We start from the raw sequence: 13,720 nt of genomic DNA, 5'->3' as shown, positions 1-13,720 counted from the left end.
AGATAACGAATTTTGAATTAACATGATATCAGTCGCCCTTAAGTCAAGGGCGACTTGTAAAGTTTTGAGTGGATTGCTAGTTACATCGAAACGTTTGTCGACGATCAGATATCATCATCTCATACGTTGGAGTGACGGACCAACTAGTCTTTTTTTTTTGACCAGAAAAAGAAAAGGAAAAACAAACTCTTAGCTTTGACCTCTATTAACTGCTTGGCTCGCTGCATGCTGCATGATTTGTATTGTATTAACCAAATTGACTGTAATCTGCTGGAAGGTTGGAATAAATTATGTTTTAAGAAATTAGCATTTAGAGAAATTTTAGTAGCAAGGAACAAAAATTGTATAAGTATACATTGTGATTTGTGTACGGAAATGATTATTTATGCTAGAATACTTAGTTACGTATATAAAACAGATATATGTAATTACGTATCATAGTCCCCATCATATGTTTCCAGTAGGAATGAAATTAAAGGCGATACTTTTGCCTAAAACGTTCGGAAAAAGTTTTCTTACCACGATACCCAAGACAATGCACGGAACCATTACGAACAAATAAAAGAGAGAGTTGAAATAAGGGAAGGAATTGTAGATGAACAGCAAGAGAATAACAAATGGCCGAGTGGTTGAAAGGGCTTAACCCCTCCGTCGGGTTGGTGGTGGGGGTGGGGGGTGGGGGGTGAAACCACCACTACACCTACCCCTGCCACCCCCGACTTTTCATTCAGCAGCTCCGCCGCACATCAAATTAAAAGCGCTCCCTAAAGTTTTCCATTTAGGCGGCTGATGAAAAATTCACGGTTGCCTACTTTCCATAAATGTTTTTCCATTTCCCCCCTCATTAACATGTTGCGAGAGCTTGTTTAAAACTTTGCTCATAGATGGGGTTCTCTCTCTCTTTCTCTCTCTCTCTCCCCGTGGCAGCCGCCCGGGGTTGGGGGTGGGGGTGGCGCGCTTTTCCAGCCCAAGGAAGGAAAAAAGAACCTCATTTGCGTTTTACACTGGTTTATCCTTAAGCAGTGTTTTGCTTGTAAAGTAGACAATTGAAGTAGACAACTTGGGGCCTGTGTTTTTCTAATCGGGGAGAAGGGATTAAATGCCAGGAGAAGTTTTGAATGGATAAATCGTGCTGGTACGCGTTGCGGAGTGTGATAAATAAAGAAGAAGAACGGGGCTGACTTGATCAAGGATTCCTGATTTTCGGAAAGCGTTTTTATTATTATTATTATTATTATTATTATTATTATTATTCGTTATATTGTCACATAAAATTAAAGATAAGAAGTTACGCGTTGCGGAGTGCGATAAATAAACAAGAAAAACGGGCCGACTTGATCAAGGATTCCTGATTTTTGGAAAGCGTTATTATTATTATTATTCGTTATATTGTCACATAAAAAATTAAAGATAAGAAGTTTTAAAATTGTTACGGTTAAAGCAAATGCCGAATATTCATGATGTGGCTGAATGATCACGTATGTTTGAAATTCGAGATTCATACAGATTAATATGCGAAGTGTTTATCTAATGAAGATGAGAGCCGCAAATGAAGCTAAAAGTTAAAGTCAAACAGAACGTCAGGAAGATAGATCCCTTGTTTTCCCATTCTTCGAATTCAATAGAGAACGGGAGGAGATAGCTGCGGCACCGAGGCCCATGAATAGATTTTGGAAAGGTGCGCGAGAGAGGCTAAAAGAGGACGCTACCCCTCGCAGGAAATGTCACTCCGTACGGTTGAGAATCTCCCCGAACGGGACCAGCTTTCCGACCTCCAGCGGCTTCTTCGTCGCTTCACGCTCTTAGGCTGTTTTGAATCCTTCCAATTAATTCTGGGGTCCGGGAGCCTTTGAAGCTCGCCGGGAAAGAAGTAAGATCATTTACAGCGGCGGCGAGAGCGTTGCAACATTTATTTTCCCCCCCACTCCTGCAACACAAAAGTCGGTGGCCCAGTGAAGATAAAAAGAAATGAGGAATGCGCACCTATTCTTGTGGCTTCCAGATGTAATCAACCTGTGAGTCGAGCGTCATTTTGTGAAATACGCATCGGGCTTTCCTGGCTTTTTTTTTTTTTTTTTTTTTTTTTTTTTTACCACTATACCCCCGAGCTAGTAAAGGAAAATTATCGTGGTAAAGGACAAACGCTACGTTTTTCGAAGTTTTTTTTTTTTTTCAAACTTAGCGGACAGACATCGCCATCAATTTGTAAAATTCGAGATTTCAATGCAGAAAGCGAAGGTACCACCAGCAATGCCGAAATATTTATGGTGAAGTCCTTACGAGGCAAACGGAACTGTATAAATCAGTTGTTAATTAACATTTGACATAATTATTCAGATATTTCAATGAAGCTGCTTGTGTAAATTCGTAGCCACTGTACTAATATTTGGTCGGATTAAAGGAATTAAACGAACATTCAATCGGCTACAATATGCTGTAACCGAAGAATGATAAAACAGGGTCATAGACGTTGCAGTGTTTTGTAATCATCTCAGATTCATTTCAGGACAACTTACATTTTTTCATGTCTCGACATTGCTTAGATGAACAGCGCGTCCCGGTTTGTTAAATTGTAATACCGCAGAGGTAGTAGTAGTAAACTTGTCGCATAAGTAGAGGGGGAGAAAATTGTTGGTGGTTTTCAAAACCAAAGTGCATTTAAAAGTAAAACGGCTCTTCTCAAGTATGAGCAGAATATAACTCCGTAAATTTTACATGCTTAATGTACTTTTTCAGTTGTACATGGAAGAAATTTTTGCAAATTGGGCAGAATGTGATGAATTTATACGAAAAAAAAAAAAAACTCGTGAATTCTACTTTTACTCACATGCTTAGTGTACTTTTCCGTGTGGTGGAAGAAATCTTTGCTAGTGATTTACTAACCACTTGCAGTATCACTTCATTACAAGAGTCGAATACATTCGTTACTTTTTGGCTGAAACTTAATGGTCTCTAAATACGAGGTCACTCGGCGATGTGTAAAAACTGAACGTTTTCTAGTAATTAATGAATAAAACTCATATGTTTATCAGAAAAGCATAAACTTTGCAGACTTTATTGGTGGGTGCATTTACGAAAAAATGCATATCCGTTGAGTCGTACTTTCTTTTAGCGAAAATATTAATGTAATTATTCTCTTTAATAAAGCTAACGATAACTATAAATTTGGTGTGTAGTACTTGTAATTATGGATCGACGTACTTAACGTCACGTTAAACTGCTGCATAAAACTTCAAAGTTCGTTTTATGGATTTCAAGTGGACAGCTAAGCAAAGCGGTATAACAGCGCATCAGTTATTATGAAAACCATATTTGACAAAAAATATTCTTTTTATTTGTATAACGTTCAATTTGGAAACAATATTTGTAATTTCAATTTGGAACAATTTGGAACCGTACAAAGTTGTTTTATCAAAATTGTCTTATTCTGGAAATTGAAGTTTAAAAAAAATTTAATTTCAATTGGAACCGTACAGTGTTTACCAAAATTGTCTTATTCTCGAAGTTTTTTTTTTTTATTTAAATTGGAACCGTACAATGTTTACCAAAATTGTCTTATTCTCGAAGTTAAAGTTTTTTAAATTTTAATTTAAATTTTGTCAATTATCCATTAACAAACATTGTCGTTTCCTTGAAAACACAACTCAAGATGAATATGGAGAAAGAAATGTCTTATTCTTGAACCGAAGTTTTTAAAAAAGTTTCAATTTAAATTTTGTCAAATATCTATTAGCAATATGTTGTTTCCTTAGAAACACAAGATAAATTTGGAGAAAGAAATTAAGGCGTTTTATTTCCCGGTCCGGAAAACTGTTGATAACAGCAACCTAAATTCACAGTTTTAATAAAAACGTCGAAGAATACTGATTAAACATGTTATTATATGTTAAATTCTGTTGTTAATCTAGCAAGTTTAATGACTACTAAATAATCCTTCCGGATATAACTTGCTGTCGTGGCCCCCACCACCTCCCCATCTTTGTAGTATATGGATTTATCTTTTTCCATCCCATTTGTAACAGACAGGAAATTGTAGCTGACGACGAGAGATCCATTACTTGTATGGCGAAAAGATTGGCATCATTTAGACCACAAAAGTCATCCCATCAGAGCTGAATGTCGACGCAGATTTAACGTTCTCAGGGCTGTTGGAAAGGGAGAGAGAGAGAGGGGGGGGTCAATGTTGGAAATGTTGGCCTAATGAAACTGTTCTGTGCTCCGTTGAAAGTGATATTGCTGCCCATTTCCGTTGTGTCATTATTATACCCAAAAGTATTGATAAATGGCCCCCTAGATGGTTTTGCCGGCGGAGTAGAGGGGAGGGGGATGAGTGAGGGGGGAGAAGGAAAAATACTCGAGTTGCCACGTCACTCGATTCCAGCGCACGACGAGAATTGCATCTCCTCCGAGATTGATCTGGAAATAACAAATATGTTTGCTTGCAGATGCTAACAAATTTTATATCCTGCTACGGTCAGAATTGAGTAAATCTACGGAGGCTCATCGCACGATATGAAAAAATGAAGCCGATAAAAGGGGGTGGTCCAAAACGAGGTCCGATAAATAAGCGTCGTAGTGGCGTCGGGCATCAGTTCGGCAAGAAGGCCATCATAGAGATAACTATTAGTGATAGAGGAAGCGTACGCCAAGGAAATGTGCACTGGCCCTCGAGGGGAAGAAGGAGAGGTGGGGGTGGGGTGTTGAAGGGTGACAGCCGAGGCGGAATCGGATAAGGGTACCCTTCATTCGGTAGACGAACAAGAGCCCTTTTTCGAGGGGAAAGCTGGTTATGCAAGGCCTTGTGAAGAAATTGTATAGTCTGTATTTAGAGGTTCATAAAAATTCGAGTGTTATGGACGTGCTGAAAGTACAGTCATGCTAAATTTAGCATAATTCATGATATTGGTATTTGTAGAAGAATTAAATAACTGCCTATTATATTTTCTTATGTTTTCTATGTGTTTTTAATGAGATAGAGTTGAATTGCATTTTCTGATAGGAATATAAACCTCCGGAAAAGTAACATTTTCGTAATAAAAGGAATGATCAACAAATTTGTTTTTACTCTATAGAGTGACAGAATAATTAACATGATCGTCGCAATGACCAACATTTGTGTAGGCGACCCATCGAGAAATAAACGCATTGAACTTTTGCTGCAAACAAAATCAGATGATTGTATATTACTTTAAATTTAATTAACTGGCGAGATGTACAAAATCGTGTAGACTTTCAAGCTGCCAGTACGACATCACACAAAATAACCTTTACACACTTCTCGCAAAATTTACGACGCATGTTTTAGTTCGAAATCAAGCGACGTATGTGTGTCGTTTAGAAATAACTCTCATTTTGTGTTTTGTTCGCAAATAATACGGTCTCCTGAAGATATTTTTATATTATATTCACTATCTTTTACTGTGTATTGTTTATCATAAATACTAATTCATGAGTAAAGTAGTCATGAGTAAAGTAATAGATTGCCGTTCACTCAAGGTATCATTGGCAATGCCGTGCTGATTAAGTGTTAAAATTATTAATTGTTCAAGCAATTAATGCAGGTAGATCTAAAGGCTCCTTCGTTTAACCTTCCTTCGCAATTTGGGGTTGTGGGATGGAAATTACAAAATAATACACGGAATGGTTTTGAAAGAATCTGCTCCTTGAGTTGAAGGTTAACAGTCCTTATTTTGAAATGAAGGTTTACTTTTGAAATCAAGTGAAATGACGGTTTTATAATATGAGATGTTTAAATCGTTTTGAAAGAATCTGCTCCTTGAGTTGAAGGTTAACAGTCCTTATTTTGAAATGGAGGTTTACTTTTGAAATCAAGTGAAATGACGGTTTTATAATATGAGATGTTTAAATCATTATAAAATTGGTTACCTGTTAAGAAGATATTTCTTTAGATAGAATTAAAACAGAAATCCCGACTTAACGAGCTTGTACAGCAGCTCATAACGATAAGGAAGGAATGGTCCTGTCGACTTAATTGTCCGTCGTGAGCCATTGATATTATGACCAAAGGCCTTTTAAAGGTCTATACATCATTAACCGCAACAAAGTTCATTATGGGGAAACTCAAAGTGAAAAGATTACAAACCTAGGACAAATTAGTTTTGCCTTGCTATCAAGATTTTTCATTTTCTTGTGCGAAGTGAGCGAATAATCTCCTGTAACATTCCCAACCTAAAAAACCTAAAAAATGCCGAACATGAAAAAGGTTATGATATAACATATAGCCCGATGAATTATCCAAACGATGATGTTTTCGAAGAAATTACATTCTCAACATCGAAACACTTTATTCCTACTTCGATCGTTCCTGCATTGTTCAAACTGAAACGGTAAGGTCAAAAACATAATAACACTCGGCCACAAGGTTGCTCTGCATGAACTACTAACTTCCCCTGTGATCTAAACGAAACAGCATGCATGCACAATTCAACACAAATATTAGGATGTATGTGGTGTGTGTGCCGGGCGTGAGCATCGTTTGACGTAGGTTTAAGGCTTGATATATATATTATTAGTAGTTTGTAAGTGTAGAATATTTTTTGTTTTTAGTTTGGATATATATATATATAGAAATGTTAAGATATATTATTTTAATTTGGAAATGGAAACATGCAAGTGATGTTGATTATATAATATAGGAGTTGGAAGTGTTGAAAAAAGCCATCCGCCTCTCTCCCCCAGTAAACAGCCTCCCCTTTTTTTCCTTCTCTCTCCTCCCTCGTATACCATCCGGTTCCCTGCCTGCAGCAACTCAGTAGCCATAGGGTGTAGGGGGTGGAGGGGAGTAAAGGAGGTGGGGAAGATCCTCATCAGCTGATTGAGAAATCCTCTTAGGCCTGTGGGAGGAGATAGGCCTACTTTTGTGCATTTTGACAAGGCATGACGGATTGTCGGAGGAACGGTAAAATAAAGATGACGACGAATGTATTGATAGACTGAACTTGGGGTAAAAAAAGTAGTGTATAGTTTTTTATACATATATATTTGATGATGGATTATATATATGGTTGGGTGCTATCATCGGTTTTTTCAGGCAGTTTTATTAAACTTTTTTTACGTAATTTTATCAAAATCAAAATTTGTTTTTTTACTTTTTTACTTCTAGTTTTCTGAATAATATTCCTTCTGTCTTGCATATTCAAAGCATAATATAAAGAAGAGGTAATTTGCTCGATGAGGAATTTTGTATGTGATTAATGTTTAATTCTTACTATTGAACTTGATTGCAACTTGAATTGTTGGTTACATGGGATAGTTGTCAAGTTACATAAATGTTTAATTCTTATTACTGAAGTTGATTGCAACTTGAATTGTTGGTTACATGGGATAGTTGTCAGGTTATATAAATGTTTAATTCTTATTATTGAACTTGAATTGTTGGTTCATAAATGGGGTAGTTGTCAAGTTATACTGTGATTACTTAAAGTGAACTTTTTGCTTTTCTATCATCGTGATTTTACCAAACCTAGGACAAATTGCAGTTTGCAAGCAGACGGAGAGAAGGTGGGTGGCAGGGGGAGGGTTACAAGGCCCTCAGACGAGGAGGAAGGTGAGGGGGTGGGGGTTAGGGGGGCAAGGCCCACGGAAGGGGTTTTCTCTGGCACCCATCCGTGGACTATTATCATCAAGACAAAGACATGAACGGCCCCTTTTGTCGGCTCCTGTGTCTTGCCCGGGGCGTCCTTTTTCATCTTCCTAAATTCGTCTGTGAATGAAAAGTGAGCAAAGGGGGTATAGGGAGAGGAACCCGAGAAAGGAAGTGTCTTTATCTTCCTTTTCCCCTTATAAACAATGAGAACTATTTTTTTTTTCTTTCTTTCCGCGCGCCAGTGTTTTTATAATACTCTCTCTGTGCTCTTCCTTTTGTGGTGTTCCTTAATGGATACGTAATTAATCACTTAATCGGGGGGAGTGAATGGCTGTATTTCTCTTAATTTTCCCAATGGAAATCAGGGGCAGCCGGCGAAACTACTCGTTTTATTGAAAATGCGCCCACAAATAATTTAGTTTTTCTCGAATAATCAGTACTTTACTGAGTAGATTTTATGATTTTAAATTTCGTTCAAAGCTCTGTGAATCCTTTTGCTTACAACTATTTCAGTAAGTAAACTGCGGTTTCAAACACAGCATTTATGTTTAAAGAGAAATTGCTGGAGTTTAAAATCATTGTTTAAATTATTTCAGTTATAGTAAAAATAAACTGGGTTTCAAATACATTAATAGATGCAAGTAAGAGAATTTAAGCGCTGGGATTTTAAAATTTTAAACAAACTATTTTTAAAGTTACGGTTACAGTAACAGTGTAAGAGAAATTGTTGAGTTTAAAATCATAATTTAAATTAGGGACTGGAATTTTAAAATTATGATTAAGAGAAGATAGTAAGGACTGGGATTTTAAAATTGATTAAGAGAAGATAGTAAGTTAATTAATTATGATTAAGAGAAGATAGTAAGTAAACTGTTTTTTTTTTTAATTATGCCCAAGAGAAACTAGGGTTTCAGTGTTACACGTATTACGTTCAAACAGGATTAAATCCTATACATTCAAAGTGTAAAAAGTCTGATTTTAAATTTTAAGATTTAAACATTGCAATACAGCCATTCAGCATTACATATCCATTAGGTCCATTAGAATGATTACGTTAGGAAATGAATATATGAACGATAGAAATGATTACGCCAAGAATTGAATATACGAACGACGCATTTCTAAGTGTAACAATATTAATGGAACTCTCTGGGCTGCAGTGCCGCACTTTTCAGGTCCGGCGGGGGCATACTCTCCCGACGCGGCGTCCATGGGTTACATGATGGACGGCCAACAGCACATGTTCCGTACCGCCGATCCTTACACCGACCACGCCGCTGCCGCGGCTTACTACGGACATCCTGCGGCCGCATACAACTATCCCCATCATCTATAGGTCCGGTAAGTAAGCCCTTCTCTCTCTCTCTCTCTCTCTCTCTCTCTCTCTCTCTCTCGTGAAATGTTAGCCCGGCGTAAACGAGTTTTTTTTTCTATTAAATCCATAAGTCAACTTTTTATTAAATATAGGTCACTTTTGTTGAAGTCCTAGAATAAATATTATAGAATAAATATTGAAGACTTTTTGTAAGGTCTTTTAAGTTAAATTCAGTCGAAGGCGTCTTATAACTGTTGCTACGAATTTTTTAAAATCTGTAGGTCACTTTTGTTAAAGTCCTAGAATAAATACTGAATAAATAATATTGAAGATTTTTTATAAAGGGTTTAACTTAAATTGTCTGAAGTCTTCTTTACAAACTGTTGCTAAGAATTTTTTCATAGGTCGAGTTTAACTTAAATTAAGTCGAAGTCTTCTGATAAACTGTTGCTAAGAATTTTTTCATAGGTCACGGATTCATTTGAAGATCTTAGCCAGTTAATGTAGTTCAATTCTTAGAATATTAAAGATTTAGCAATTAACTAAATTTGGGTTAAGTGTCATGAACTAAGCTTTTTTTTTATTGAATTCATTTTTAACTCTTGGAACTAATTTAAACTTCCTACGTTAGATGTTTTCATTCAGTTGACAGCTGAAGTAAAACTTGAATTTTAAAAAATATGTAGAACGAGTATTTCTGATGTTTAAATGTAAATGTCTATAAAGTTTATAAAGTAAAGCACTAACCTCCATTGATTTAATACTCTTTTTTATCATTATCCAAAATTATTCAAATTACTATCGAAACCTACATTATAATTAATCTACTTTTTGTTATTATCATTTTTCAAATTGCTATCGAAAGATCGAAAGCTAATTTAGATATACATACTTACAAATTACGATTTCTACAATATAATACAGTAAGCAGAAATCTGGGCAGATCCACACTGTATTTATTGTATAAATCTGGGCAGATACGCATTACGATTTCTACAATAAATACAATGTTGATCTGCCCAGATTTCTACAATAAATACAATGTTGGATCTGCCCAGATTTCTACAATAAATACAATGTTGGATCTGCCCAGATTTCTACAATAAATACAATGTTGGATCTGCCCAGATTTCTACAATAAATACAATGTTGGATCTGTCCAGATTTCTACTTGTAGAAATCGTAATGTGTATCTGCCCAGATTTCTACTTTATATCTATAGCCGAAGTATTGTTCTAACAGGCTCTTTCTTCTCTTTGTTGCAGCGTGTAGCGGTGTCATTTTGTGGGTGAGTGTTGAGGTGGCGGCGAGTGGCGCTGGCCGCTGGGCCGCCGCCTCATATGCGGCGCCAAGTGTAGTGAGTGAGTGAGTGTCGGGAAGGTGTTCATGATTGTGAGACCCCGGTCCCCCGGCGACAGAAAAAGGACTGTCTTTACTTGAAATACCGGTGGGCCCGCGAGTGTGTGAAGCCCGTTTTATTATAAATGTTGCGGCCGTCTTTGACAGAATAAAGGCGGTGGTGGAAAGAAAAAAAAAAACAAGAAACAGTGTATACATTATTTTAATCTTGATGGCTCATGCACACAAGTTTTGGTGGAGACGGCGAAATCAAGAAGGGGTGATGATGGTGGCATGGGCGGTTTGGGGCCAGGGGACTCTGACCGCTCCTGGGCATGATACCCAGGAGTCCCAAGCCACGAAGGGTGAGGACCCATATGATGGCTTGCCACGCAGTAGTATGATAGGGCCACCTTTCTTTTTCCTCCTGTCTCTTATTATTACTGATCAGTGTATCAGCAGAGATCATCGTCAACCTCAGCTATACCTCATTTATCACAAAACATGGCAATAAGTCTCTCTCTCTCTCTCTCTCTCTCTCTCTCTCTCTCTCTCTGAATCACAGTGGATGATGTTTCTACAAAGATGCCCTGGGAATCCTACTAATTTGGACGCTGGCATATCTTAACTCAAGGCAGACGATAGACCATCCTTTAGCGTCAGTGGCAATCTTAACTATGTCTAGTATTGAAGATAACTAACAAACTTCCCGAGGAGGAAGACTATCTTTATGAACCCTTGAATTGAAAAGTAAATGGATTTGGAGTGCAAAAAAAAGTGTTTGTTACTATGCCATCGTTTTAGTAACCTCGTTTTATACGAAACGCAAAATAAGTGGCAACATCTTGTGTGCTCTAAAGGGGCATAATTTACATGGTAGTGTGACAATCACCTTTTGGTTAACAATTTTAAACGGTGGTTTTAAAGCTTGAAGCCCGGAAGAGACAACAACTTGTATGATGAATATAGCAAATTTTACCGACTTTATGTGGGGTCTAGTTATCCACAGCAGCAGAACCGATCCAGACGGCTCCTAGACAAAATCAACTCTATTGGAAATTCATTCTAAATTAAAAAATCAGTTTACTAGTACTGGTACTTGGCTTATTATTTTGAATATATGATGATGTGCACTGGCATTGAAACTAGCAGTCCAAGAGGAGCATAACGGGACCTTTTAAATGCCAACAACCACCAAATTTAAAGATATTTTTAAAGCTTGTTGGAATTCCTTTAGAACAATTATCATCAATGCCTTAAAAAATCAGGATTCTTAACAGAACAGGATTCTTAACAGTGTTGGAATTCCTCTAGAACAATTATCATCAATTCCTTAAAAAATCAGGATTCTTAGCAGACCAGGATTCTTTTATAGGATTCGTAAGTGTTGGAATTCCTTTAGAACAATTATCATCAATTCCTAAAATAATCAGGATTCTTTCTATAGGATTCATAACAGTGTTGGAATTCCTCTAGAACAATTATCATCAATTCATAAAAAATCAGGATTCTTAACAGACCGATATTCCTAATCAGAGGATAATATCCCATACTTGAATAGAAGCGCCAGGCCCAAAATGCCGAGACCCCACCAGCCCCAACCCCCCAACCCCCCTTACAACAAACACCCCTCCTCACCCCTCGATTAAGCCTGACATTTGCACCCTGATATTGCAGAAAGTATTGAGAGAGATTAGACTGTGGTGGATGTATACGACTATGTGAATTCTGTATACGATTGGAGTTTTCATATTGTACATTATTAACTTTTGGTGATTTTACATAAACTTTATAAATAAATAAAAGTGACTTTCTGCAATAGCTTGTGGATTAAGAATGCCTAGAAATACCTCGATTTAAACAAACCTCAATGTCTAATAATTTTTGCGACCGGTTACCATCGTCACCAATTCTCTGGTAATATGTAATAAAATAGTTAAGAAGAAGAAGAAGAAAGAAGAAAAAAACATTGAAAAATGTGTTTAACGTATGAAGAAGACTGAGGAAGAACAATTAAAAAAGTTATATGTAACATAACTGCTTTAGTGGTGAGAGCTTCCCCATGATTTTTTTCCTTTTTTATATACATATATATATTAATCCTAAGGCCGGTTCCCTAAGAGGCGGCAGCAAGGATAGTGATACCAGACACAAGCGGTCAGTGTAGCCCCTAATATGTGTATTTACTTCTAGAAGAAGAAGAAGAAGAAGAAGAAGAAGAAGAAGCAGAAGCAGAAGCAGGCGGCAGCAACAGCAGCACTTTATTCAAATGAGACCTCTTCTACAGTGCGTGCATTATGCTTGTCATCCCTGGTACTATAACAAAAGAACGAAAGACTTTTGAGAGTTGTAAAATAAAATAAAAAAAAACGATCTTGTGGGAACTCGTTGCTACTCCTACTTAACTTTGTATAAATAGGTAACATTTAAAAATAAAAAAATTCGAGCAAGAAGTTTGACACAATTAAAATAACTAACACACTTTCTTTAACAGTGCATAAATATTGATATTATTTCTTGTGATGTTATAGTCGAGAGCGAAGGACCACTCAGAACTGGCAAGAAGTTGACTGCGCCAGTGGTACAAGGGCATCCTCGGACGACGGCTGTTGTGGTACCCTAAACCCTCCCCCCCCCCCAACACTTATACTCAATACTTATACTAACAAGACAGTTTTTGAGATTTTTTTTTCCTCGTGGACATTCGAAAACCCCAAAAGTAAATTTACTCCACCACTCGAACCTCACCGCTTGGCCCCGTTCAACTGCCTTGAAGCTCTGGCAAGATCAACTTCCGAAACTGAGAAGCAATTGGTACTTTGGACCCCCCCACCCGTTACGTGTTTATAAAATACTGTCGGATGCCATTGTAGAGCATCGGGTGGCAGTATTGAGTGGGTATTTATGTTCTGTTTTCCGCTGCCCTCCAACGGTAAACATGTCAACAACCCTTTTCACGCGCTCACTTCCGGCTAAGATGAAGGTTATAAGTAATGCTTTGTAATTGTTCTTTTTTTTTATAATTATTCTACTTATTTACTTATTTTTGTGTATTCCCCCAAAGTACTGTGTAATTTGGTTTAAACATGAATTCCAGACCTTTAAAAATATGCAAAAATTCTTCTCTTAATTCCTTCCAAATTTAAAAAAAAAAAATTTGCAGTTTTGAAGGTTATGGCTAAAGAAAGTCAGAAACAGAGGTTTGTGTTGTTAAATAGTGTAAAAAGGTTTTACACAAACGGAAGAGATTTGAAATATCTAAAAAGCCCTATGTTCATTGAAGAAAAATCAGTATAATATACACGTGAAGGATATGACCCGAAGTGCGTCTGCAGATGTGAAAGTGAATTTTCAGTATTTTCCTTTAAAATAATTTTGTATTCAGTTCTTGTATAACATGAAATGTGTTTCACTGTTTTTTGAAATTAAGAACATTTAACGAGATTATTTTACTGTTAATG

At 36.9% G+C, this 13,720-nt stretch overlaps 1 protein-coding gene across 50 annotated transcripts in view; it reads left to right on the top strand.

The window, feature by feature from the left end:
* hth (homothorax) overlaps positions 1 to 12,208 on the top strand; it is a 643,335-nt gene extending 631,127 nt beyond the window's left edge. For all 50 annotated transcript variants that reach the window (XM_067113408.1, XM_067113441.1, XM_067113439.1 and 47 more), the window contains 2 exons: positions 8,767 to 8,947; positions 10,187 to 12,208. In XM_067113408.1, coding sequence (XP_066969509.1) covers positions 8,767 to 8,942 — 176 coding nt within the window. In that variant the 3' untranslated portion in view covers positions 8,943 to 8,947; positions 10,187 to 12,208. The remainder of the gene's footprint in view (positions 1 to 8,766; positions 8,948 to 10,186) is intronic.
* The last annotated feature ends 1,512 nt before the right edge of the window (positions 12,209 to 13,720 follow it).

The sequence above is a fragment of the Macrobrachium rosenbergii genome, chromosome 12 (genome assembly GCF_040412425.1).
Source record: "Macrobrachium rosenbergii isolate ZJJX-2024 chromosome 12, ASM4041242v1, whole genome shotgun sequence".
Classification (NCBI taxonomy): domain Eukaryota; kingdom Metazoa; phylum Arthropoda; class Malacostraca; order Decapoda; family Palaemonidae; genus Macrobrachium; species Macrobrachium rosenbergii.
This window is presented reverse-complemented; position numbering and strand designations above follow the sequence as displayed.